General features: G+C 42.9%; 2 protein-coding genes and 1 non-coding gene across 3 annotated transcripts in view; 1 reads left to right on the top strand and 2 right to left on the bottom strand.

Annotated features, from left to right (window-relative positions):
* CTNNA2 (catenin alpha 2) overlaps positions 1 to 27,495 on the bottom strand; it is a 1,042,487-nt gene that overhangs the window by 347,486 nt on the left and 667,506 nt on the right. The gene's annotated exons all lie outside the window — the stretch shown is intronic.
* Positions 10,228 to 10,327, bottom strand: LOC117308006 (small nucleolar RNA SNORA72). Its single transcript, XR_004521945.1, has one exon. It is a non-coding gene; the product is annotated as a small nucleolar RNA SNORA72 (small nucleolar RNA).
* Positions 15,346 to 17,265, top strand: LRRTM1 (leucine rich repeat transmembrane neuronal 1). The gene has a single exon (XM_019942099.3). The coding sequence runs from the start codon at positions 15,400 to 15,402 to the stop codon at positions 16,966 to 16,968; it is 1,569 nt and encodes a 522-aa protein (XP_019797658.2). The 5' UTR covers positions 15,346 to 15,399; the 3' UTR covers positions 16,969 to 17,265.

Below are 27,495 nucleotides of genomic sequence, written 5' to 3' on the forward strand. Positions count from 1 at the left end.
TACTCTAACCGTGGTAAATATTTACTTGGTAGGTTTTGAGTTCTTCCATGTTATGTCAGTTATGGACTTTTCTTATATTGATTCTTTTATTCATTTTTATATATGAACATGTCAAAGAAACTACTATGCTGAATTTATCTTTATATCAGCTACAGTGGCTAGCACATTTAAAAAAATACTTGAATGAATGAATGAATGAATGAATATTAATGTTCATAAGGCACACTGAGTCCATAAGGCACTGAAAGGGATGGGATCTTAGAACATTAATGAAAGGGATCTTAGAACATTAATTAGAACATTAGAACATTAATGAATATTAATGTTAGAACATTAATTAGAACATTAGAACATTAATGTTCTAATGAACATTAGAACATTAGAACATTAATGAATATTATTGTTCATAAGGCACACTGAGTCCATAAGGCACACTCTGATTGACTCAGCTGCTTAGAGGAATTCCTATGGTTATCCTCCTCCTCTGCCCCTTCAGAGACATCACCTCCCTAAGGGAATGAAATGTGGAGATGTGGTTTGTATACTGATTCAAATATACTTCAAAAAAAAAAAATTGAGGGATAATGGGAGGTATCTGAATATGGACTGTGTATTAGTAATATTAAGGAATTATCATCTATTTGCTAAGGTGTGATAATGGTATTATGGTTATAAAAATGTTCTTTTTTGAGATGTATATTAAAAATGTTCAGGAGTAAAATGTTACGAGACGCATGATTTACTTTAAAATACTCACAACTGATAATGAAATAGTGGCAAGACATTAATAAGTGTTAAGTCTAATATTGATAATTAAGTCTAAGTCTAATGAAGTAATTTTTTAGTCACCTCTCCTCATACCATACTGGATAAGGAATAAAATAATAAGAAGAATGAAAATAAGTAAAGACTATACCTCCACATGGCAATTATCTGGAGGTGATTTCAAATATTCTGCCTGTTCCTTACGTAACCACTCTGTGAGGCAAGCAGCTGACTGTATCACAGTTCACAGAAGGTAAATCATAGTTCAGTCCTAGAGGCATGTACTAGGCCTGCTGGAGCCCAAGGAGATAAACAGCTAGTAAACTTTAGAACACTAAAGCTCTCTTCCCATCGACATCTCCCATTTTGTTGGGAAATGGCCTGTTGGCCAAAGAAGGGAATGACAATCCTAAATGCTAGAAAAATTACAATAATAATGAAAAAGTTTTAAAGTTGCATTCTACCTCCCAGGTGTAGAATGCAACTTTAAAACTAACAGTATATGTATCAGCAAGTTTATTTCGTTAAAATTGTTCTATAAAGCAAGAACATTAATCCCATTTTATGGATGAAGAAACTTAGGTCCTGACAGTTAACATATACATTTATCCTTGAGTTGTTTAAAATTATTAAATGGATGAAATATAATGCCCAAGATTAAGACAGTAGGTAAATCTCAGAATCAAAGCAAAATTATTCCCCGACATTCTGATTATTACTTTAACATGCAATTCTTCCCTTATCTGCTCCTGAACAGTTGGGTGGAAAACATTGCCTCATTTCTTACCAGCAGGCTACAGGAAGAGATGCTCTCCCTGCTGCAGAAGAGACCCAGTTCATGAGTTGTTATTGTCTTTATACAGAACATCAAAAATTTCTGGAAGGCTTTTAAATATGTTTCATTTTAACCCTCCTGACACCACTGCAGTTAGGTGGGTGGTAAATGCCATGTAGTTTACTTTACCAATCAAGAATGCTTATGACAGCTGGAATGATGTTCTAGCTGGCAATGGAAACAGAGTAGACAGAATCCTGGAACTGGAGACCCAGATACAGCCTTACTATAGCCACATCAACAAAGTCACACAGTATTGCTTTCCTTTTTCAGCTCTCAGGGTTTCTGAAAGAGCAAAACCATCAAAGTAAACAGTACTTTCCTTTCCACATTGGTTGAATAATATCCTGAGCGGTACACTTGGATCTCAAAAAGATTTCGGAAGCCTTTGCAATGTTCATAACAACTATAGGAGAGATGTACTATTCACCATATTATGTAATGAAACAAACTTTGGGCTCAAAGGGATGTGGCAAGTTTGGCAATATGCCTGTTGCATTTTGTGAAACAACTATTTCGTTGTTTGAAACAAAAACAACAATAATAAAATGGTTGGTATCCATCAGCCCTTGTTAGGCAATTGCACTGAAAGGAAGTGGTTGAATTCCATTAAAAACATTTCAAATTTGTAGGCATCCTTCAAACACCGATTATACTGAAATCAGGTAGATGAAATTAAATTCATTCAGAGAATGACCTATCTTTAAAATAAGTAATTACCCATACAGGGTTATTACTATAAATATAGATATTTAAATATAGATATTTAACCCTTTAAGGAGGTTATCTTGTGTTCAACATTCCTCTTGTGTCTCCAATTCCATCACACAGGATCCAGCATGCTAGCTATTTCACACGTTCATGAACATAGGCTTGTTTTGGCCTTAGGGCCTTGGCTCTTACTATTCCCTCTCCTTGGAGTTCACATCTCCTGGAGCTTTAATTGGCTGCCTCTTACTCATTATTCAGGTTTCAACTCAAATGTCACCTCCTCAAGGAAGCATTGCCTAACCTTAGATAAAGTAGTCCCCTTCCCTCAATTTCTCTCATCCACATGGCTCTATTTTAACTTTCCCTAGCTATTCGGTATCTAAAAATTACCTTATATGTCTGTTTGCTTACAAAGTTACTCAGTCTTATTCAGAGACTAGAATATGCCTGTATATGTTAAGTGCTCAACAGATATTTGTTAACTCCTAACTGGTGGGCTGATTGATTGACAAGAACAGGGCCCCAAAGCATATACATTGAAAACAGTATTAGTTATAGCTTCAAAGAATAAGTAATCCTCTTCTGAAAAGAGCAAATACCCAAATCAGACTTCATACAGAATGACAGCAGTAGGCTTTAGTGGAAAATTTCTCTCTCTCTCTCTCTCCTCTCTCTTTTTCTGTTCAGCCTTGAGGTGAAAGGCAAACTAAAGGAGAGTGTTGGTCATTGTAACCAGGTTCCTTCACTTAAAACAAAGTCAAAAGTTGAGAAAAGCTCTAGGTCCTTTAGATGCCCATGTCTGTCCTCAGCCTGGTGAAATAAACTTGTATCGTGGAAAGCTTAGCCTCTCCTACATACTCCCCTGCCTCACTTCTGGGGTCCGAAATGAAGGGAATCCAACAAACTACAGTAATGCTTGACTTAGACCAGTGACTTGCACATGCTAGAAGCTTAATAAGTTCCATTGGTCTTATTACTTGTATAAAGGCCTAACAGTACCTAGGGACCTGTACATTTCCTAGAGATATTTAACTTGTGGTCTTAAGATTGGAGCATCAATCTTTCAACCTTCAGAAAACCAAGATCCAGTTAAGCAACTGCTCAGGAATATAAAAGTTCAGTTTAAATAAGTGTGTGCCTAGCTGTTTCTACTTTAAAAATTGTTCTAACATCTAAATGGTTCTTCCCAGTTAAATACAATATTCTTTAATATTTATGTACGGTTATTTTAATTTTAAATTTCTATTTTTATAGGCAAAGGACAATTGAGCAGAAAAATGTTATACCCTCTCTCTCATGCTGTGAGGCAACCTGTTTTACTGTTTAAGCCTGTGTTTGTTCTGTTTCAATTGTACAGAGGAAACAGTTCTGGCACCTTTAAAAATCAAAGATCTATCACTCAACAGGAGAACATAGCAACCTAGGAAAGGGAATTATGAGGAACAGAGAAAAGACACAGTGCTTCTAAAACCTTACCGGGCTTATGAATCACCTAGGAATCTTGTAAAAATGTAGATTCTAATTCAAGTCTATCTTGGGTGGAGTCTGAGAGTCTGCATTTCTAACAAGCTCTAGGTGATGCTTGTTCCGCTGGTCCTTGTGTTTAAGGATGATGCTGTTTGGGTCACGTGGCTTGAGAAATAAAAATCACTTTAGAGCATTTAGTATTGTACTTAACAGTTATAGTAACATTAAGCCAGTACTATTTTATTTAACCTACAAAAATGACCCAAAATTCTTCCTCATCCATGCAGAGATGAAGCCTCTTTCTCCTTTCCTTGAGTCAGGATGACCACATGACTAGCTTTGGACAACAGACAATAGCAACCTGCTGGAGGCAAGAGCTGAAAAGTACTTGTGCACTGAGACTTGCAGTCTCTCGCTGCTCTTAGAATCCTTCAATCACCACACAGTTGCACCAGAGCTAGCCTTCTGGAGGATGAAAGACCGCATGGAAGAGAAGCAAGGTCCCCCTGCTAACAGACTGCCAATAGCCATCCCTTTGAGTGAAGCCATCTTAGGTTATACAGTCTCCAGCTAATTCTCCAGTTAACCACAGTCAAGCTGGCTTATACAGAAGATCTGACCCAACACACAGGACCATGAGCTAAATAAAATGATTGTTGTTTTACCCACCAAGGTTTTTGTTTGTTGGCTTTGTTTTATTTTTTTCATGCAGCCTCTAAGATATGAACTGATACTTAAGAAGGAGCAATAAGAGTTTAAGTCAGAGGTGCATAACACCATTTGTGCTTATGATTCTTTTTCCTTCTCGTCTTCATTCTATGTGGTATAATTTTGGTCTCATATAATAGAAAAGGATATCAGTAGTTACTGCAATAGAATTTGAGCTATTTTTCTATATTATAATTAAATTTATTTTTACCTTGTATTTTACTATGTTGAATCCTCCTGTTTAGAAGTTAAGTCACGTGCCCAGGTCACACAGTTTGTAAATGGCAGAACACTGTTTTAGCCTAGCACAGAGTCAGAAATTTCAAAAGTTCCTTGCAGTAAGTTATTCAGTGTCTCAATTCTTCTGCTAAGATGCAAATACAGAATTACATTCTGAAGGACATGATCTCCAGCCCTCACCTGTTTCATGTTTGAGAAGGTAATGCTAGGCTCAATTACAAAGGAATGATCTTACACTGATATGAGATGCCAATGGCAAACCCTCTTGGGGGAAGGACTCAACATCAGCCAGTCTTTGACCCAGAGTCCTTAGACAGGCAGCACTGGTGTTGCACTGTTCCTTTGCAGGTTTACTCACTGTTGGGCAGCCTCTCCCAATGTTGATGGTCCTTGACCATCTGGGCTCATCTCAAAACCTGTCAATCTCCACCATATTTTTTCTTTTTCACAGCCATGTGAAATACCTATTACTCACAGTCTCATGGCCATGACTATATATTAAAAGCTGCTCACTACGGACTTGGGCAGTGTTCCTTACTTTGTGCCTCCTATTGAAGTGACCTCCACCTCCTCTGCTCCCTCCTATTCTTCCACGTTGAGAATCATCACGTTAAAAGAAGCTTTTCAAACTGGTATTCCACAAGCTGAATAACGCCTGCAGTGTCACTTGCTTATGAATAGCATAGGATTCTTAAAAATTAGAATTTGAAAGCCTTTAATCAAACTATGTACTTTGCAGATAGCACAGGCCATATACTCCCTATCACCCAGCTGCTTCCCACATCACAGCACCTTACCAGACTGCAAAGGCCTCTGATTGTACATCAGCTGTATTCTCATCTTTCTCGCTGAGGATTTGCATATACTGCGACCACTATAACTACCAAGCATGTTCCAGGGATTCCCTGATCTTTAGATCCAGATGTAACCTCTGTCCACATCTTTAACTGCTTACTCTTATTTTTTATTTATTCATTTGGCTGCACCTCACAGCTTGTGGCATCTTAGTTCCCCAACCAGGGATTGAACCCAGGCCCTCGGCAGTGAGAGCTCGGAGTCCTAACCACTGGACCGCCAGGGTTAACTGCTTACTCTTAGCTCTATAAGTTAGAGTTTTCTTTCACATCTTATTCTTCCTTTCCTCCCATCTACCCTAAATCAATCCATTCATTGAAATCATCTTAAATTGTTTCTTGGAAAAAGCACCATTTAAAAGATTGTCAATCCCATTGCAAAACTATTTTTGTACTTATCCTGTCATGTCCATCTCTCATGTTAATATAGTCAGCCTCACACAATATCTCACTTGGGCAGATATGGGAAGCTCCCAGCTGCTCTCCTTGATTTCAGTATCCTTTTCCCTGCCCTTCGTGTTCAAGACCATCATCAGGATTATATTCCTTGTACCCACATTTTGGAAATCATAATCCAGGTTGAAGGTCTTCCCAATCTGGCTCTGAGCTAACACTCCAGTCTCATCTCTCCACAATGCCCTCTCTTTCATTCCTGTGCTCCAGACACCATAAGCATCTCAGAAGCCCCTGTAGTTTTTTCACAGACTTTGCCTACTGACCGGAGTGGCCTCCCTCTGTCTATCTGGTCAACCCATCCTCCTTTTCTCCCACCTTCTCTGACTGTCCTTGCTCAATTAGCTAGAGAAATCTCTCCAATCCCAGTTCTTGCTTACATCTCTGCCATAGCATGAATCATACTGCCTTGTTACCCATCACCTCCACTCCAGATCTAAGAATACCTAAGGCAGGCCCCACATTTTATCTAACTTTATCTCATCAGCTAAATCTCCATTTGACTCAAACTAACGAAAAAATATAAGAACAGCAACAGACATTTATGCTAAATTATTAAAAGGTATTCTCAAGGTGCCTGTGAGAGATTAAGAAGTGGTTCCAGAGAATGGGAGATGATGGAATAAAGACATAAATGCATCCAACTGGTTAATTTACTACAGAAGGCTCACTGCTCATGGATGGTGGGGGATTTCCTATACAAACTAGATCTGTGAAATGAAGCCACATATAAATGGTATTAATGTGTGTGACTTCGAAAGTTTGCACCTTCCTGGGTTAATAATTTGTGCCTATACGTCAATGTAATATAAAGGCTTTTTATATTTAGCTCAGATTCCCCAGGCTATTGATTAGGCAAGAATTCAAACCAGTTAATAAAGTCGATTCAACAAGAATCTCTACAAAGCCAGCACTGTGCCAGACTGCACTAAGAGGAAAGGGGGCAGGTTTATCACTGTAATGTGGCAATTCCAATGCTCTTTGTATATGGTTTCTCATATATGATAGTCTTTCACATCTTTAGAGGTAGATATTAAAGGAGACTAAAAGCAGGAAAATAACAAGTCTTTCCTTAAGGAATTTCATTTTACCTGCAAAGACAAAATTAGCAACATCTGGAAAACAAGATAATTAAATGCCAAGATGTATCAGGGACAGAACTTACTACAGAATCAAATTGGTTCCATTACTTGTGGCTAGGATGAGGAGGTAAGACTTGCTAATACCAAGCAGAAGAACTATAGTTGTCTGGCTATCCCCATAAATTCTTGGGGCCTGACAGAGAACTGATTCTTGCACCAGCATCCTGTTACAGTGTTTGAGATATAAACCTTAGAATCACTTCTTGGTATGGTGAGAGCCAAGTTAAAGTCAAATATACCTATGGGTTTACAATTAAATAAATGCTTCCTAAGCTGTTTTGGCACATTGGTTTGACGTTAACAGATGTCCCAAATAAGTGGGTGAAACCATGAAAAACAAGATTTCTCGTGATTGAGATAGTGTGTTGTGAATAGCAAAGAACAGAGTCTAGTGCATTTCACAAATATATTTAAACATTCTTACCTCCACAGAGTATTTTAAGTAACACGGCATTAAACTATTTTCAGACATTAACACCTTTGCAAAAATAATTTGGCTAGACAGCCACTTAATAAGATGTGGCAATGAAATGCTCGTGAGCTCCCAGAAGGAACACTGAAGACCCCAAAGCCCAAGCCTCCACCTGCCACTTCAGGAAGGAGGGAGGAAATGGCAATGGGAAGGAAGGATGGTTCCAAGGCACCAAGAACAGATTCCGACAGGGATCTCAGTCGGTGCCCCAGCCAGATGAAGGAAAGGGAACCAAAAGATGTTTCTATCTGTGTTGTAATGGAGTTTCTCAAGGAGAAGAAGAAAGCAGCAAAAGAGATATTGAGGGTGAAATACGTACAACCTTTCAGGAGGATAATCTGGCCTTATGTATTGAAAGTCTTTTAAAACTCCCCACTCTTTGAATACCAATACTACTTTTGGAATTAAAATTTAAAGACACAGTTGCCTAGTCTGTTCAGGCTGCTATAACAAACTACCATAGACTTGGTTGTTAAACAACAAACATTTCTTTCTCACAGTTCTGCAGGCTTGGAAGTCCAATGTCAAGGCACCTACAGATTCGGTATCTGGTGAGAGCCTGCCTCCTAGTTCATGGACATCCGTATTCTCACTGTGTCCTCACATGACAGAAAGGGCCTGAGAGCTCTCTGGGTCTCTTTTATAAGAGCACCAATCTCATTCATGAGGGCTCCAGTCTCGTGACCTAATAACCTCTGGCAGGCCCCACCTCCGAATACCATCACATTGGGGATTAGGTTTCAATATATGAATTCTGGGGGGCACAAACATCCAGTCTATAGTAGTATATGTATGAGGAAGTTCATCCCAGTCATTTCATAAGAGCTAAAAACCATAATCAACATAATTGGTAAAAAAGGGAGATGGGTAAAATAAATAGAATGGTCTGTAGCCATCGAAGATGATCCTATCAATTTGTATTCTGGATATGGGAATATATCAACAATGAAAAAAAATAGTTACAAAGTAATATGTATAATGTTATCATATTTTTAGAAAATATAGATATATGTGAAATAGTAAAATTCTAAAAGAATATGTACCCAAAACTTAATAGTTTATCTCCAGGTGGTTGAATTTTAGGTGACAATCTTCATTTAAAATATTTTTTCTTGCTTTTTTCTCCCAGTTTTCATTTTTCTATAATAAAAAGGTAACACTTAGACATCCATGAGAAATACATACAGATTGACAGTGATAAGAAAACTGAGGTGTAATATAAGCCAGGAACTGCCTAAGGCTAGCATATACAAGGGCTCTCTATACTTACTGCCTTACCAACAGTAAAACCAAACTTTATTAAGAGCCCTACTAAGTGCTAAGTACTGAGATAGACACAGACTTCGCATTCTACGTGTTTGAAATCTAATAGGACAGAGAACAAGATTCAGAAGACATGAGGTTTTTGTCCAAATTCTAGCACCCATCTTGGGCAATCACTTAACATTTCTGGCCCTTCAATTCCTGAATTATAAACTAGGAAATTAATGATACCTGAGTTACTTTTTCAGGATAGAATTTGTGAGTGCTCCAACAGAGTGCTTCTTAAAATTTAATTTTAACCTGGAACTAATGGTAAAATGCAGATTTGATTCAATGGGTCTAGGAAGACACCCTAAACTTCTGCCTTTCTAACATGCTCCAGGCCTGCTAGTCCTATGCTTATATTTTCAAGTTGCAAAATTCGAATATACATGATATCATTGAATTTTCCCCAAGAATCCTTTAAGATAGCCATCCTTGGTCCTATTTCACTGATAATGGAGTGACCTGTGTAGGATCAAACTGGGAGAAAATGGAAAAGCAAGGAACCCCAGCTGAAGTCTTTTTATTCCTAATCTCCAAGATGTTAAGGTCTCATTCAGTTCTAAAATACTATAATTAGAAATGGCTGCCACACTCATATAAAGTGAACCACAGCAGGAGCAGTATTGGTAAAGGTAAGCTGCTAATATAGTTCAGAAGAATAAGAGATCACTTTACATGGGAATCAGTTAAGAAGTCATAGAAGGGAACTTCCCTGTCACTCCAGTGGTTAAGACTCTGTGCTTCCACTGAAGGGGACATGGGTTCGATCCCTGGTCAGGGAACTAGGATCCTACATGCCGCGTGGCGTGGGCAAGAAAAAAAAAAAACGTCATAGAGGATATTTGACATCAGCCTTGAAGGATGGCTAGAATGAAGGTAAGCAAAGATGGAGAGAGTATATACAGCAGTTAGGTATAATACGGCATGATCAGGGCACATGGCAGTGCAGAGGAAGCTTGTAGAGAGGGGCCCAGGACAGCAGAACAGGCCTCAGGAACTAACCCAGGTATTTATTACAGAAGTCAAAGATAATCCTAAGGTGTTCAGTCTTAGAGGCTAGAAGAATACAGCAAACTAAAATTTTCAGTATAGCATTGGAAGCCCTTTTAAAAAAAATTTACAGTTCATTTAATGGCAAATGGTAATCATCCAATTAACAATGGTTATCTTCAAAAGTTATTACACTAGCTGTGCTGTCATTTCTCAAGGTTGGTCACATACCTAAAGTCACACACACTTCCCACATAAGATGTATCATACAAAGCAGACTTGGTTTATCACCAGTATTTATAAAACCAGGCCTAGGGAAAGAACTAGGTCTGGGGACCAATGGATGGTCTTAATATAGCAAATGTTTGGAAGCCCTTTACCAACTTCCTTCCTCTCCCAACACAGATTCCATTTGTCCCTGTATATCTTCTTCCCCCGGAGAACTAGGGAATTAATCCACTCATCATGATATATGCATTTCAGTTCCCCATCGTAGGTATGCCTTCACGATGACCATCTCTCCAGTCAGTGAGCCTTGAGTCCTTAAACTACTTCATACACTTTACTTCCTTCACTGGTCCCATTTGACCTGTCAGCTCTTCACATTTGTATGTTCTAGAGACATTTACTCTCAAGCACTGGGCCATATATAATTATTACCGGCTAAGTCTCTCAGTGTCTGCTGCTCTTCCCTACCTAAAGCTCCAGGAGGAAAGCACTAAGTAATTGCATTTCTTTGGTTTACTCCCATGACTTAATATCAATGCAAGATGTTAGGTGTTGCCTTAGTGCTATCCATATCACTACCTTGTTTTAAGAGGAGGATAAGTTGGATAAGAAAAATGACCTTTTTTTAATGTGTTCCTCCTAAGTGGATCTCCCGAGAGAAACCTTACAACCCTCACCCTTTGGCCCCATATACATCTTCAGAGGTGCTCTGTAAAAGGCCAGTTATATGCTGTGTGCCCACAGGAACAACAGAGTTAATTCTCTCCTTTTGAAATTGTGACTCCCACCCTCCTCCCCTACATCTAAACGTTTCCTTTTAAAGAAAAGCCAGTGCTCACTGCTGAAAAGTAAAGACAACCACATAAAGACCAAGGTCCAGGCTGGAGCAAGCAATGACAGAACATTCAAATCACCACTTGAATTTGTCTTTCCTTGAACACTGCCAAAGATGACTATTGGAAGGCCAATCCTCAGAATGCATGCTCATTTCAGACTTTTGTCACTTGCACCTCTATGTTCACAAACTATTTTGACTCAAATAAACGAATTGGAGGTGGCCTTCAGTTGAGATGAAATGGGAGAGGTACAACATTTCAAGAAAAAAAAAAAACAACAACTGTATGTGACCACCCCCCTAGCACCCCATCACAACATAAAGTACCAAGAAGAAGCAAGGAGGGTTTATTATGCAAAGGTTAATGTATCAGTATAAGGTTTAGAAGAGGAGGAATTAATTACCTCTCCCTCCTCCAAACTATACTTCTGGCCTCTCCAGCTGCATCGAGCTTGCTCTTCCACCTCTTCGTTCCAGATTGTGTTTTGGCAGTCAGATCCATACTTCACGTACCCCTGAGTTCCTTCCCATTTGCTGAGTCCACGTTTTCAAGATTCTTATCCTTTCTTATCCCACTCCCCAATCACATGTTGGCCTAATGGCTTGAGGTGCCTTTCTTGCTCAGCTACTATGGCAGTTCAGCAAGACATGCTAAATATCTTTCCCCATACAAACACGGAAAATAACAAGGGTGTTTTTAAAGTGTGTAAAAGATCTCTCATCAGCATCCGACGCTGAAGGAGAAGACATTTACCAACAGAAACCTGTGCTTAGCCCAGAAAAACAGATTGATCATGTATATACACAATCGTCACATTACAGCCTGATGCATTACATGTTCTCACAAGAGAGGTAAAGAGTTATGAGAGATCAAACATGAGGAAAGAAAGAAGTTTATGTGAGCTCTTTCCTTTTTTTTTTACTTTTTAGTGTGTTGGACCCTAAGAGGCATGACATTAAAACTCATGAAAACCAGCTATATCAGCCTGCTCTGGTGACTCAAAAGTTGTCGTTTCTCGACTCAACTTTGCTGAAACACTTGATTCATGTTGTTCTTATTTAACCTAATTTGCATTGATTTAATCAGGGCTGGTATGCTTTAAATACATAATAAATTGGGATTCTGCAACTTAGATGACTTAGAATAGCTAAATTTCAATAAAGCTCATTTCAATCTGTTAATGTATACGGTTCTGCCAAGGGGTTTAAAACCGTAGAAAAGATGCAAACTTGCCACATTAGAAGTGGGAAAGATTTAAAGATACCATCCAGATGAAATGATTTGCAGGATAATAATGTGAAAAGCAATATGTATATGTACATATGTATTTTTTAATTACAGCCTAGACATATCTTCTACATTTTGAGTATCATACTTAGAAGAAAGCTCACATATAAATGCAGTGAATTTAATTTTATTTTCCTTCCTTCTTGCCAACACTCAACTCTTTTCTGCCTCTGTACCAGCTCTACAAATCAAGTGACATCCAAAGTGGGACCTCTTCTTGCCCATTTGGCAGGCTCTAGCACCACTTTGCAAGCTGCCTGCATTAGGAGAATTTTCTTCCTAGCAGCCATGGGGATTGGGTGGCTTGTACTCACAATACTTGCTGAATGGTTGGCCAATGTTTACCCCTGCCTGCCCCAGCTCCCCAACCCTTTAGAGTTTATGGCTCAATCAGCCGGCTTGCTGTGAGGAATAATTATCTTGGCAAGAGGTGAAAACACTTGATGGTGAAATTGTCTGTCTGTTAAAGTGTTCCGCAGCACCCTGGAGGTGCCAGTGCCCAGTCCAGAGTCAGGCAGGAGGCAAGAGGGCTGGAGAGCTGACCATCAAGAATGGGAAAGGAAGGCCACCACTTTGGTGCGAGACAGAAAATAACCTATCTGTGCCAGTAACAAGCTGTGAGACCTCGGATAATCACCCGATGTCTCTGTACCTCAGTTTCGTCATGTGCAAAATTCAGATTTTCTAATGTCTCTTTTAGCTCCTAAGACAGCATGTGATGTCTAGGACATTTCAGCTTTGTTTTCTTTCCAATTGAAGGATGCATCTCAGAGATGAATGACCAGGCCAGAGCTCAGAGGAATACGAAACGGAATGATTCATGCCCCTGTTCATAAAACTTTTCCTGAAAAGTACTACTAGTCTTTGGTGACTTTGATTCCACTGGTTAGTAGTGTCTTTAGCTTGAATGTAAGGAGCAACTTAGTTATTTGTCCAAAGCCAGTCCAACCCTGGAGCTTTGGTAATCCACCTCATTCTTATCAATGAGAGCACAACTATAGATAATGCCCACTTATTTTCAGTTCCTAAGAGTCAGATATGATGGGAATTAGAAGTGAGGAGCTGGAAATTCACATTGGATTCTCCCTATTGCCTCCTTGGGCATATTTGTCAAGAAGGTAGGCTTATCCACTCACTTCCAGCCGGGTTTCTCTCTTTTTTTTTTTTTAAACAGATGACCAACAGGTCCCTGACAACAGCAATGCAGACCCTCTCCAGACCAGTTGGAACAAGACAGAGCTCAACATAAGAAGCTTAAGGAGCCCATCCATAAGTGAGTGTTAATGGAAATAATCAGGCTAAGACCTCTTCATGCTCAGATGATACAATTTAGTAACAGTCTCAAAGATTAAGTACTGGGTGTATATATAGAAAGGGGTAGGCTTCACGAGGGTTTAAACTACCCCTTCTCCTCTCATCCTCTCGCACATTCTCCTGGAGCGGAGTGTACTGCAGGGTTCTGTAATCACCATGAGTAGCACATCAGGGTCAGCCCTCCCTGTGTAAGACATTAGAATCTTTCTTTAATCCACCCGGGACCCCACAGACATCTATGGAGACTGGTGAAGCCCCAGAGGGATCTCGGGCAAGAAAAACTCCCTGTACACAGACATAGGTTTCTGCCACTCTAGGTCTACCGCCAGGACGAGGATGGCTTTCCAAATCCGCTGAGTTTGGAAAGCATTCCCCCACCCACCACCTAAAATTGCTGGCTGACTGCAGAACTCCAGTGCCCGCAAGGGAAAAAAGAAAAATCTCAGCCAAATCCCCACAATCATTGCTTTCCTCTAGCTTCTCTCAAGTTGCTTTTCTAAAGCAAAGGACCAAATGTTGATTTCTCTACAGATTCCTACGTATCTCTTACACGTAGACAGCTTTAAAGGGGGAGGGGGGAACGTTCCCCGAAGGGAAGGGGAGGGCGGAACAGAATATTTCAGTCTCCCACTTGGAAATCTCTTGTCGTTGATGATGCTTTTCCAAACCTCCATCCCCCCTCCTTTTTTTTTTTTTTTTTTTGGAAATATGGACCAAAAAGCTGAAAGTTATTTCCATTTCATCAAAGAACATATATTACTTTAGTGGCTCTGGAGAATGTTGGTTTTCTGCCCACCCCTTTTCAATCTGCCCATGTCTGAGGTGCTCCGGGAAGACGCACAATCGTGAGCAGCTTACGACACTCAGTGAGCAGTAGGTGCCGGTGCAAGCTCGCGCCTCACACTGCCTGGCGGAGGGAAGGAGCCCGGGCGCCGGGCGCCGCTCCCCGCTCCCAGCGTCGCCACCCGAGCCGCCCGCCGCCCGCACCTCCCCGCCGCCCGCAAAGCATGAGCGAGCCCGCTCTCCGCAGCCGCCCCGGGCGCGAATGGCAGGCTGTCTCCGCGGAGCAAAAGGTGGCGCCGGTCAGTGGTCCTTTCCAATGACGGACATTAACCAGACTGTCAAATCCTGGGGAGTCGCGAGCCCCGAGTTTGGAGGTTTTTTTTCCCCACAACGTCACAGTCCGAACTGCAGAGGGAAAGGACAGCGGCAGGAAGGCGAAGCCCCGGCTCCCGCACGCAGTTGGGAAACTTGCGGGTCCTAGAAGTCGCCTCCCCGCCTCGCCGGCCGCCCTTGCAGCCCCGAGCGGAGCAGCAAAGTGAGACATTGTGCGCCTGCCAGATCCGCCGGCCGCGGACCGGGGCTGCCTCGGAAACACAGAGGGGTCTTCTCTCGCCCTGCATATAATTAGCCTGCACACAAAGGGAGCAGCTGAATGGAGGTTGTCACTCTCTGGAAAAGGGTGGGTAAGACACTTTTTAATTAAATTCTTTCCCGAAGATTTTTTTTTTTCCTCCCTTTGCTGCAGCATCTAACATGGACCAAATCACCATCTCTTTGATCTTTACGTGGCTGTGAACTTTCTATGCTGCCCAGCTTTCTGCATGCTTAGAGGTGAACGTGTGGCTTTGGGGAGGGGGGGTCCTGCTTTATTTCAATGTATTTATTTGATTTTTGCCCTTTTCTCCCCCTCCCCCGCTCCCCCTCCCTCGGAATAAAATATGATGTAGATTTCTGACCGAGCGCTTCCAATGGACATTCTCCAGCCTCTCTGGAAAGATTCTCGCTAATGGATTTCCTGCTGCTCGGTCTCTGTCTACACTGGCTGCTGAGGAGGCCCTCGGGGGTGGTCTTGTGTTTGCTGGGGGCCTGTTTTCAGATGCTGCCCGCCGCCCCCAGCGGGTGCCCGCAGCTGTGCCGGTGCGAGGGGCGGCTGCTGTACTGCGAGGCGCTCAACCTCACCGAGGCGCCCCACAACCTGTCCGGCCTGCTGGGCTTGTCCCTGCGCTACAACAGCCTCTCGGAGCTGCGCGCCGGCCAGTTCACGGGGTTAATGCAGCTCACGTGGCTCTATCTGGATCACAATCACATCTGCTCGGTGCAGGGGGACGCCTTTCAGAAACTGCGCCGAGTTAAGGAACTCACACTGAGTTCCAACCAGATCACCCAACTGGCCAACACCACCTTCCGGCCCATGCCCAACCTGCGCAGCGTGGACCTCTCGTACAACAAGCTGCAGGCGCTCGCGCCCGATCTCTTCCACGGGCTGCGGAAGCTCACCACGCTGCACATGCGGGCCAACGCCATCCAGTTCGTGCCCGTGCGCATCTTCCAGGACTGCCGCAGCCTCAAGTTTCTCGACATCGGATACAATCAGCTCAAGAGTCTGGCGCGCAACTCTTTCGCCGGCTTGTTCAAGCTCACCGAGCTGCACCTGGAGCACAACGACTTGGTCAAGGTGAACTTTGCCCACTTCCCCCGCCTCATCTCCCTGCACTCGCTCTGCCTGAGGAGGAACAAGGTGGCCATTGTGGTCAGCTCGCTGGACTGGGTATGGAACCTGGAGAAAATGGACCTGTCGGGCAACGAGATCGAGTACATGGAGCCCCATGTGTTCGAGACCGTGCCACACCTCCAGTCCCTGCAGCTGGACTCCAACCGTCTCACCTACATCGAGCCCCGTATCCTCAACTCCTGGAAGTCGCTGACGAGCGTCACCCTGGCCGGGAACCTCTGGGACTGTGGGCGCAACGTGTGCGCCCTGGCTTCGTGGCTCAGCAACTTCCAGGGGCGCTACGATGGCAACTTGCAGTGCGCCAGCCCCGAGTACGCACAGGGCGAGGACGTCCTGGACGCAGTGTACGCTTTCCACCTGTGTGAGGAGGGGGCCGAGCCCACCAGCGGCCACCTGCTCTCCGCCGTCACCAACCGCAGCGACCTGGGATCCCCCGCCGGCCCGGCCACCACTCTCGCTGATGGCAGGGAGGGGCAGCCCGACAGCACGCCTGAGCTGGCTACCGTGGCCCTCCCCGGCGGCGAACACGCCGAGAACGCTGTGCAGATTCACAAGGTGGTCACCGGTACCATGGCCCTCATTTTCTCCTTCCTCATCGTGGTCCTGGTGCTCTATGTCTCTTGGAAGTGCTTCCCAGCCAGTCTCAGGCAGCTCAGACAGTGCTTTGTGACGCAGCGCAGGAAGCAAAAGCAGAAACAGACCATGCATCAGATGGCTGCCATGTCTGCCCAGGAATACTACGTTGATTACAAACCGAACCACATTGAGGGAGCCCTGGTCATCATCAACGAGTATGGCTCGTGTACCTGCCACCAGCAGCCCGCCAGGGAATGCGAGGTGTGATTGTCCCAGTGGCTCCCAACCCGTGCGCTACCAAATATGCCTGGACAGCCGGGGCGGGCCGGCAAGCACCAGGCTGGGGTCTCCTGTCTGTGCTCTGATGTGCTCCTTGACTGAAACCGCAAGGGGATCTCTCCCAGAGACTTGACATTTTAGCTTTATTGTGTCTTAAAAACAAAAACGAGATAAAACACAACAAAACCCCACCCCACAACCTTCAGGACAGTCTATCTTAAATTTCATATGAGAACTCCTTCCTCCCTTTGAAGATCTGTCCATATTCAGGAATCTGAGAGTGTAAAAAGGTACCAATCATTGATTTTTTTTTTGTAAACTTAAAATGTTTAAAATAAAATAGCATTTACAGTTTTTACAGACTGGTGTAACCTAAATGAATTGTTACCTGGTTAAGAGTGAAGCAACAGTTAGAATTTCCTCCCCCCACCGTGTGTGTGTGTGTGTGTGTGTGTGTGTGTGTGTGTGTGTGTGTGTGTGTGTGTGTGTAGGGGTGATCTAGTGGCCACAGGGAAAATCCAGAAATTCAGAAGTAGCCAGGCTCATTTTGAAACATTAAGAAGGACAAACAGCTTATCAGGTGGATGTACCCCACATGATTAAGGACTGAAAAAAGCAAGACCCTTTATATTATATTTGGGGGTGGGGGTGCAGTGCAATCTAGCCACTTCGAAGCAATTGAAAGGCAGACTGAGGACTGAGCATCCTTGCTCAGCCTTTAAGGCAGAGATCATTGCAAATGCTTTTTAAAAGGCAGTGCCACACAGTTTTTCTTATGAGCAGGAAACATTTTTGCACTTAATACAAGCATCTTTCAAATCGATTCAAAATCTCACCCCCAAATGCCACTGGTTCACTATTCTCCTACGCCTTTGATTCACCAGACTTAGTAGCATTTGTTCCCTTTTCCATACTCTCTCAAGTGAAAGACCCTCATCTCCTGCTCTCTGTGGTCTGACTCAGGGAAATAAGGCGGAATACAAATGTTCCGTGATGAAAACTGTGCTTTCTGGAGCATATTGGTAAGACTGCAGCAAGCTGAGGCTCTCAGCAGTGACAGCACATTCCTAGTTGCTCTGGGGAACAGTGGGAAAATCCTACCCTGGGCTGAACTCCTCCCTGGGTGCTGCTTGTAGCAGGAGACTTTAGGGGCACACGGGATACAGAAGTGATGGGGGTGCGGTGGGATGGGGAAAATGAGCTTTTGATCCTATGTTCCAATGTTACTGAAACAGGAATAATTTGTTAACCCAGGACAGAAAAGCTGCCTCTCTTCAGATTGCCCTGTTGTGTGATGCCTGCTTTCCTGTGTTGTCTTAGTTTTTTTCTGTGTTGGGGTCAGTGATTTCCCCTTCCCAACCTCATAGGTTTCCAGGTCCACAGAGGTGTGGGTTGTTTATTGAACTAAATTCAAGAGTGGTAGCAGGTGGCGATGTGGGGAAGGGACAGGGGAGGAGTATGTGTGATGGTCTTTCACTAGCTAGCAATTTAAGCAAATGTGTGATTGAAATAAACTGTCATGAGTGACAGCTGGTGAGCTAATGTTGTCCATGTCCAGAAGTTTTTCTCAAACTCAGGTGCTCACCCCTCTGAATGATCTTACAGACTGGCATCTTTCTTTTTTCCTTTTCTTTTGGGAGGGAGAGCCAAGTCTGAATAACAGGAAGAGGGATGGCGGGAGAAAACATACACCACCCTCTCCCAAAATGCAAATGCCTCCGGCCACCTACCTAAAAAGGCACAATCAGCTGTTTGAAATGCAGAATGGCATCACCAGGAGGTTTACTTAATCTGAGGGTTGTTAGTAGATTTCTCTTCTACCAATGGAGAACCCAGTATGCCTAAAAATACTGCTTCTAAGAGGTTCTTTCAAGAGAAATATTTTGCAAATGTCTCTAAGATGTTAAGCCTTGGTGGAGAGCTTCTTACACACGCACAGACGCGTGGGTGCGCGTGGGCGTGCGTGCGCGCGCGTGCGCACACCCCCCCCCCCCATAATCTCATTTTCTCTGACCAGGAAACTTCATCTTATTTTGTTTATAATTAAAACATGACTTTATGACACATACCATGCACGCAACACCCATTTAAACTAGTAATGTTCTAGAAGAGAGACGCTTTGATAACTTTGAGGGGGTTTTGGATTTAGTCTAAGAATGATCATTTGGGAATGCCATTGTAAACAGCATCTCACTTGGAGGGCAGGGACTGCAGGAACATCTATAATGAAACCTCAATAAAGAGACCTCCTCTAGGAGACAAAAGACCTTTTCTGGAAAAAAAGAAAAAATCCCCCAATTGTGCAACTGAAGGATTCAATTCAATCCTTGGATTCCATGGATTTGATGTGCTCCTAGGAAGGTTCCTGAAATCCAGTGCCAAAAGCTGCTCTGGCTTGGGGCATTAAGGGCGGTGTTGGTGTGCTTACAGGGAAAGCTTCCAGAAGCAAAACCTTATTGGCAAACATCAGAAGCACAGATCCACCCTACCCCCTGGAAATATGGATATTGGAAACTGGAGAATTTCTCTCCTATCTCTACGACTTTTTCCCTCTTTATTCTTCTTTTGTAAATGTGGCCATGAGAAAAAGCTAGAGAATAATCATGCTTTGGTATTTGCTGCTGCCACCCCTACCCACCGTATGACTAAACACCACATGCGTAGAAGATCTGAAGTCCAAGTAAATCTAATGAAATACTATTGTAAACAGGACTCTGTAACCTGAGACCTGGAGAACAAATGATGGTCATGAATACTGTGTTCTTAATTTGTTTGTGTGTGTGTGTGTGTGTGTGTGTGTCTGACTGTCTCTGTGCTGTGTGCCTTTATAGGCAAGGAAATATGTTTCCTACACAAACAGAAATTTAGCTCACATCATTTCATGCTCCTGCACCTCTTGCTTTGGAGAATGGCAGCAGGTGGGGGAAGGCAAGAATGAGGGAAATTGGTAGATTTAACCAAGGTTTTATGACACTTGAAATCTTTTCTTTCTTAAATTAATTGATCTTTAAGCTTCAAGAAACTTGCTCTGTCTGACCCCCTCTAAGGAAACTACTGAGCATTTAAAAGGCAATCTGATTTTTTAAAGGTGTAGCACCCTTTTTGTTGTTGTTCTTCCCTCAGAGGGGGCTGATCTCCTTGTCCTGTGCTGTCTGGAAGGAATTTAAGACCTGGGCATTGTCTCTTCCTGGGCATTGTGATGGATTCACCCTCCATTTGCAGTACCTTCCCAGCTGATTAAAGTTCAGCCCTAGTATAGAGGTTTCTCAAATATTTATATAGAAAAAAAAGTCCTTTCAAATGACACTCTCAGACCAGCCTTAGCCCCAATAGTTTTGTTTTTTTTTTTAGGTGGTACCAGAGTGAGCAGGTTAAATGAAACCCATCCTTTGGCCTTCACTCCGAGGAAACGCAGCCCCTGGGGCTCAGACTCCAGCCCTGATAGTTGAGACCACCAGCCAGCCCAGGCTCTCAAGACTGCAAAGTTGCCATCATAAAGAAAAGGTTATTCCAGTAAAAGGAAACTTTTAATATTCTCTCAAGCTCTTCAAAGTCTAAGAGTGCCTTACCTTTTTCCCCCTGCCTTCAGGAAGGAGACATTCGGTATGACTTAGCATCAACAACACGTTTATGAGTACGTGTAAGTCATTAGAGGGGCAGACACTACCTGTTATTTCTCTCAAGTTTCCTGAGCAACTGCACACAGATCACGGGAAGGCTTAGGGGCCTCCTGTGTTGCTGGGTTACATTAATCGACTTGTCAGCAAGTTCGGCACTTATTCTGTCTGGTGCAGCCGTGTAGAAGGAAGCACTGGTGGATCACACATCCTGGGATCATGAAAGGCATCAGATACCCTTCTCACAGAGAACATTATCAAGGGCCAGAATTTATATGCTTTGGAGAATGGGTATTATAATGTTTCAGGGTAGTCAAAATAAGCATCAATTATATCCTCTAGATAGGTGGTTATGTTGGTTGATTTGGGCTTGCCATGGATGGAATATCAAATAGCAAGGAGTTAATTGGAATATGACTATTAGGCTCCTGAAATATATTTTGGGAGAAGTTTAGGGATATACACATACATACATATATGTAAATGACATAAAATGACACATAATAGTCACACATGCTACATTGTCATGTATGTGTGTATATATATATATATATAACCACACGTATAACAACATACACATGATCATATTATATAACTAATCCCTCCAGCATTAATTATCCTCCTGCTTTCTTCTTCCATGATCAAACTTTTACTCACAAAAGGATCTGATAAAATCAATCACGAGGTGTAAAGGACTGAGGTGGCTGATGGTATTTTCAGGCATTAGTTGATGAGTGGTAGAGGCTCTGCAGGCTGGGGATCTTCTGAGCTCCTCATTCCATAGAAGGGTGTATGCCTGCTACCTAGTGGTAAGAGCCAGCAAAGCATTCTTTACAGAGCATGCACCTAACTAAGGAGTTCCACCTCAGGGTTACAAAACATTTCTCCATTAAAAATTGCTCTACTCAAATTTTTTTCCAGGGATCCTGCAGGCAGAATTCTTCCTCCTGTGACTGGGCCCCAGCTCCTGGCCTTCCTCAGCTGGACACAGTTTACAGTTTTTTGCTCAAAGCAAACACCTGGCTATTACGTCCTGAAGGCTTAGTCAGGGTTGTAAATGAGACAGAGAAAATACATTTATTGAATGGTTACTTGGTATGTGAGCCTTTATCTAGACCTTATCTTTACATGAGGAACCTGAGGCCTAGAGAGGTTGAGTGTTTTTGTACAGCTAGTAATTGGAAGCACAGGGCATTCAGTCTGGTGTCCTTTTAACTATACCCTGTTTCTAATTTCCTTGAATGGTTGCCTCCTCCACTGCTCTAACCAGCAAAGACCCTAGGACTAGCCTGGGCTAAGGGTACATGCTCACCCTATTCTTGGTGGATGACATGGGTGCAATGCTCGAATCCAGGAATTTTCATCATGACTTTGTTTGCTCTGGCCTCTGGTAATCGGGTCATGCAGGACTCTGCCAACAGAGGAGACCTCTTACAGGCTTCCAGGAGCTCAAGTTCAGTTAATCATCCAGTCCAACCACTAACCAGAGGATTTTGGACTCAGAGAGACTAAGGTCTTCCAGGTATTCATATATTACTGTTGAGGATTTATTTAATGACCCCTCTTGGTCATTAAATGGGCTATGTCTCTATGGTGGTGGGTCTCAACCAGGGGCAGATCTGCCACCCAATCAATGTAATGTCCAGAAACATTTGTGATTTTCATGCTTGGGGGTGGGAGGCTACCAGCATCCAGTGAGTAGAGCTCATGGATCCTGCTGAGCACCCCACAATGTACAGGAAGGCCCCCTCAACAAGGAATCATCTACCCTAAAATGTCAAGGGTGCCGAGTTTCAGAAACTCTGCTCCCTGGTATAGAGTAATGAGGCCATTGACACCAACAAGCTGCGTTCCAGCTTTGCTTGGATTCGTTCACCCAGCTCTGTTGCCTTCTAACCTTCCTCTCTTGCAAGAGAATTGGAAGTCTAAAGAAAACCCCTCAGGTTGGCTGCTAATCGGCGCGAGGACCTGTAGCTAGCACACGCTTCTCAAACAACATATGGCAAAACTTAAATTAACTGGGACAAAACCCGTCAGAGCCCTCCACTGACCCACTTTTTCTCTGGCAATATCTCATTTAGGAAACAGAAAAAAAAATTGAGTTAACAATGGATATTTAATTAACAAGAAGGAAAATGAGAAACTTGATATTCCTTTCAGTGGTGTTCTGATGTCTGGGCTTTTCCCCTTCTCCAGCCAAGCCTGGAATGTCTCCAAGGTGGGAATGGGCTTTCATTTGAAAAATCAACATGCTGGGACTTCCCTGGAGGTCCAGTGGTTAAGACTCCGCACTTCCAACTCAGGGGGCGTGGGTTTGATCCCTGGTTGGGGAACTAAGATCCCATAGACCATGTGGTGCAGCCAAAATAAAAATCAATCTGCTTAGTCTAGTGAGTGGTGGACATATTAATCAGGGCCATGATTTCAGACCTTAGCAGCAGGATGGTCTAGAGATGCAGGCATCACAAACTGAAAGGCATTTGGGGCCAGGCAGACCACATTGATGAGTGAAGTTTATGGGCCTATGACATTAGGAGAGAACTAGAGCGTTCACTTCAAAAATGCAACTTACTTTTGATCGGTCCTGGTTAATCAACAATTCTGCAGGCTATGTCGAGAGTGTGCTCTGAAAGAACCCCGGTCTTGAAGTCAGGAGAGATGGTCTTTAGACCTGGAGCTGGTACTCACAGGCCTTGGGTCCAACTGGTAGTCATCCTAACTGCAGACAGCCTCTCTCTCTTTGCCTTTGGGAGGGTTCATCCAGGTATTCCCTAAGGACCCTTCAGGTTCTAGGCTTCTATTTCATCATTTTCCCCGACAATAAAACAAAACTGGTTTCAAGCTAGTGCCACTTAACCAGAAAATTAAAATTCCCCTGAATTCCCATTCCCCAAATATTCTGATTCATCAGGCTTGACTGCATGTGAACGTGTAATGGTAGATAAAAATTCACAAAGAGACCAGGGCTTCAGAGAGGGATGTGGGTATGCTGGAAAACAGATGAGAAAGCACGGGCAAGTGTGGGTGGAAAATGGGGTTTTTAGAACGTGCAGGAAGATGAAAGGAAACCCTAGAGAGGACACACACTCACACTCACCCACACGTGAGATGGGGAGACACAGGGAACTGCCATGAAGCAGGACCAGTAAAAAGGCTGAAGAAGTCACTGCGGTGGAGGGTGGGGGCAGGGAAGAAGTACAGGCAAACGTTTGCACAGGACTCCTGAAATAACTTACTAGATCTGAGTAAGTGGCTACAATGAAAACTAGGGGTTCAGAGCCCTTTAGTAAAATGAGAGCAAGGGGGAGGGATGGAGAAAGGGAGAGGTGGGAAAAGTAAAAGTCAAGGTTGGAAGGTGGGGGGAGAGGGGAAGAGAGAGGAAAAAAAGAGAGCAAGAGGGGAGAGAGTTTCAAGATTTGTGCTTTATATTGATCGAATTATCATCGGGAGCGGCTGTGATACACCAACTCTACTCCACAACCCTTTTTAATCGTTTCTTTCCTGACTCTGCTCTACCAGGTTGGCTATTGGCTTCTTATCAATGTCATGTTGGGAAGCCATTTTTCTCTCTGCTTTATGAGAAAAAAGATAATTTTCTAGTTGCATCCTTCTTTCTTTTGCTCAGCTAGGAAAATGCTTCTCCACCCTGGCTGCACATTGAAAGCACTTGGGAGCTTTAACAAATATTGATGCCTGGGTCCCTCCCACAGAGATGTGGATTTAATTGATCTGGAGCGTGGCTTTGGTGAGGTTATGTTTTAAAACTTCCCAGGTGATTGCAAAGTTCAGTCAAATTTGGGAAACACTGAGCTAGAGGGTCACAAGTATCGCCACATTTGTAGCTCAGCAATCTGTAAGATCCACAAGTCAGACTGCAGCTCTTTAAGAAAGCATGGTGGGCTGGTGGATGGGGGTCAGCGTTAAGTGAGGAGGCCCCAGCCTCACTGACTCCTCCAGGTGGGGCTGATTTTGTGAGGAAGATGTACAAGCATACATGGGCTTGTCATTTGTTTCTGAGTGTTCTATAGTTTACTAAGTATTCTTTACAATTATTTTATTTACTTTAATTATCCCAACAATCACAAAAGGCAGACACAAACTTGTCCCATCTTTTAGACAAGAAGACTCAGATCAGAAGAGGTTAAGTATCTTGCCGAAGGTCAAGGCCTAGCGCCTGGAACTGCGTCTTCTAAATTCTGTGTCCTCCTCCGTCATTTCCCTTTCCTTCTCTGATTGGTTGCGATGAGACATGGCTGGCCTTGCTCAAAGTACAAACCTCAGTAAGTCTTCCAGCAGGAGTCCTGGAGAACACATTGCACTCATACTCCTATACCTTCTCCCTCACCAGCCAGAGTCTGGCAATGACAAAATTTGGCATCACAGTCTCACTACTGCCCATTTGGTGCCCCACTCAAGCCCCCTCCCAAGCCTGATACTCTTCTCATTTCTACAGGAGCCTCCATGATGCCTCAGAGACTTCCAAATACATGCCAACGCTTCCCAAATAGCGAACATCAAAATGTTCTCTTTCCATTCAGCCTACTGCCATCAACTTCTTTACCAGCAACTCTTTAAAGGATGTGAAAACTAAATGCTAGTAGAAAATGAATGGATGAATCTTGATACCTATTTTGCCCAGAAATTCTTGCAGTTTAAAATAGATCTTTTGGGGGAATAACCTAAGGAAATTGTTCTAATGCTAGAATTGCAGGTACTGAAACACCTGGGTGATGTATATTTGGAGAGGAGATCCTTCCTTGTTCCTCTCAAATGAAACAACACAGGCAATTGCTCATATGTAAGCTCAGATCTGCCAACAGTTTATGGGACTTAAAATAAAGCCAGGATAAAGACAATCTTCCAGCATATTTTATCTCCTTAAACCAATGTCCTCTTTAGAAATCACATATTACTAGATGTTCACCATCAGTGTGTTTATCTTCAATTAAGAGTTCTCAATATTGCAAACTATGTGTGGCAGGGACCTCTATCTCAGAGATATTCTAGGCAGACTTGGATAAAAGTGAGATGGCTCAGTCAGTGGCAAGTGAGAGCTGGATTAGTCTGCCACAGAAAGGTCTGGAAAAGCCAAGCTACACACAATTAATGGAATAATGCAACAATCTGTCTTTGGCTGGCCAAGGCAATCTTGTCATTTGTCCCTCAGCTGCAGGACAACCACACACTCTGTGATTTTGTCTCACTGTCTGCTCCATAGTGATTGCATTTGCTGTGAAATCTATATTTCCCTGCAACTATGTCTGTGTGTGTGTGCATGGGTTTTATTCTAAAAGTAATGGTCCTTCTTGGAATTCAGCCTCACTCTTTTGCTTTCTGTCCAGGTCATTTTTATCTCAATTTCTCTTATTTATCCTTTTTTGTACACTATTTCAAAAATCATAAAGGTGCAAAGAGAAAAGAACAAACGTACTGTAAGGAAGAAGAGAAGGAATCATGTTATCACTGAACTGCAACTAAAGGTAACACATCACTCAGGTTTTTTAGCTCTCATTGAATTGGTCAACTCATTCAATCAAAGTGACACAACATTGCTTGTTCAGGGATTAAGGAAATGTTTGTTGAGTGAACAATAGACCAATTTAACTTGAAGGTGAGGCATTAGCAAGAAGACTGTGGTAAGAGTCTAGGTCCACCAGACTCATCATGGGTGTGTGGAGGAGAGGCCTCCACTTCAACCTGATCCATTTACGAAAGGCAAACACCACCACCCCCACCCTGCAATGGACATGTTTATTACACAGTGTATTTACAAGGTGCCTGGCAACCTGCTAAATCCTTAACATTTTCTCATTTAAACCCTGCAACAAACCTTTATCCTTTCTTGTCCAGAGGAGTATTAATATTCTCATTTTACAGACAGGTAAACTAAGGTTTAGAGAGGTTCAATGACTTGCCCAAGGTCACTTACCTTAGTGGTGAGGGGGGGTCAAACATTGATTCTGGAGACACAGTGCTTGGGTTTACTTCTGGCTGAGTGACTTTGGCAAGTTACTTAACCTTTCTGATACTCAATTCTTTCAACTATAAAATGGAGATAGGGTTATTAGGAGAATTAAATAAGTTATTATTGAGAATTAAATGAGATATTCTTTGTAAAGTGGGTGCCTGGTACATGGTAGGTACTAGATAAGTGGGGCTTTGGTTTGCTTTAATAAAAGATAATGAAAGATAAATAAAACAAGGTCACACAGCTGGCAGGGGTGCTGAGTCCAACAGGGCTGCAAAGCCATGTTACCCCCATTTTCTTCTGTGATAGGGTACTACCCAAAAATCTGAGATCCTGAAAGCACTGGGTCTGGAAGGAGAAGTTAAGGAGGTAGAGTGTGAAGTCTGAGGGTAGAGAGACACGTTTCTTCCTTTATAGCTTTGCACGTTTCTTTCCTTTATAGCTCAGGCCTTAGCCTTGATACCCACATTTGACATTTTTCTGGTTCTTAATTGAATTGGATTTGCCGCTGAGATCAGACAGTCCTGGTGAATGTAGCCCATCACTGGAATATGCGTGTGTGTGTCTGACATCTATGTACCCATGCAGCTGTGGCCCCGCCTTCTACCTTCACACATACCAAAGCCTGGCGGCCAGCTCAAGGAAGCATCATTTGTGTGGGTCTTTGGCAATACAGCAAAACTCACTTTCACATCGGAGCTGTTTGCTCTCTGTAGTCAATTCCTGAAGGTGGAAAAAGACTACACAGCTTGCGATTGTTACCCAGCTCCCAAACTTTTATTTAATATCGGCAATATTAAATCACACTGGCCCCCGAGACACTAAGTATACATCTTCAGCTGTAACAGACTTGCTGGTGTTTATTTAAAGATGTTTTTTTCTCTGTGTACTAACAGCTGCAGTTTGATGCTGCTCAAGCAAGTGTAACAA

Source organism: Tursiops truncatus, chromosome 14 (genome assembly GCF_011762595.2).
Source record: "Tursiops truncatus isolate mTurTru1 chromosome 14, mTurTru1.mat.Y, whole genome shotgun sequence".
Classification (NCBI taxonomy): Eukaryota; Metazoa; Chordata; class Mammalia; order Artiodactyla; family Delphinidae; genus Tursiops; species Tursiops truncatus.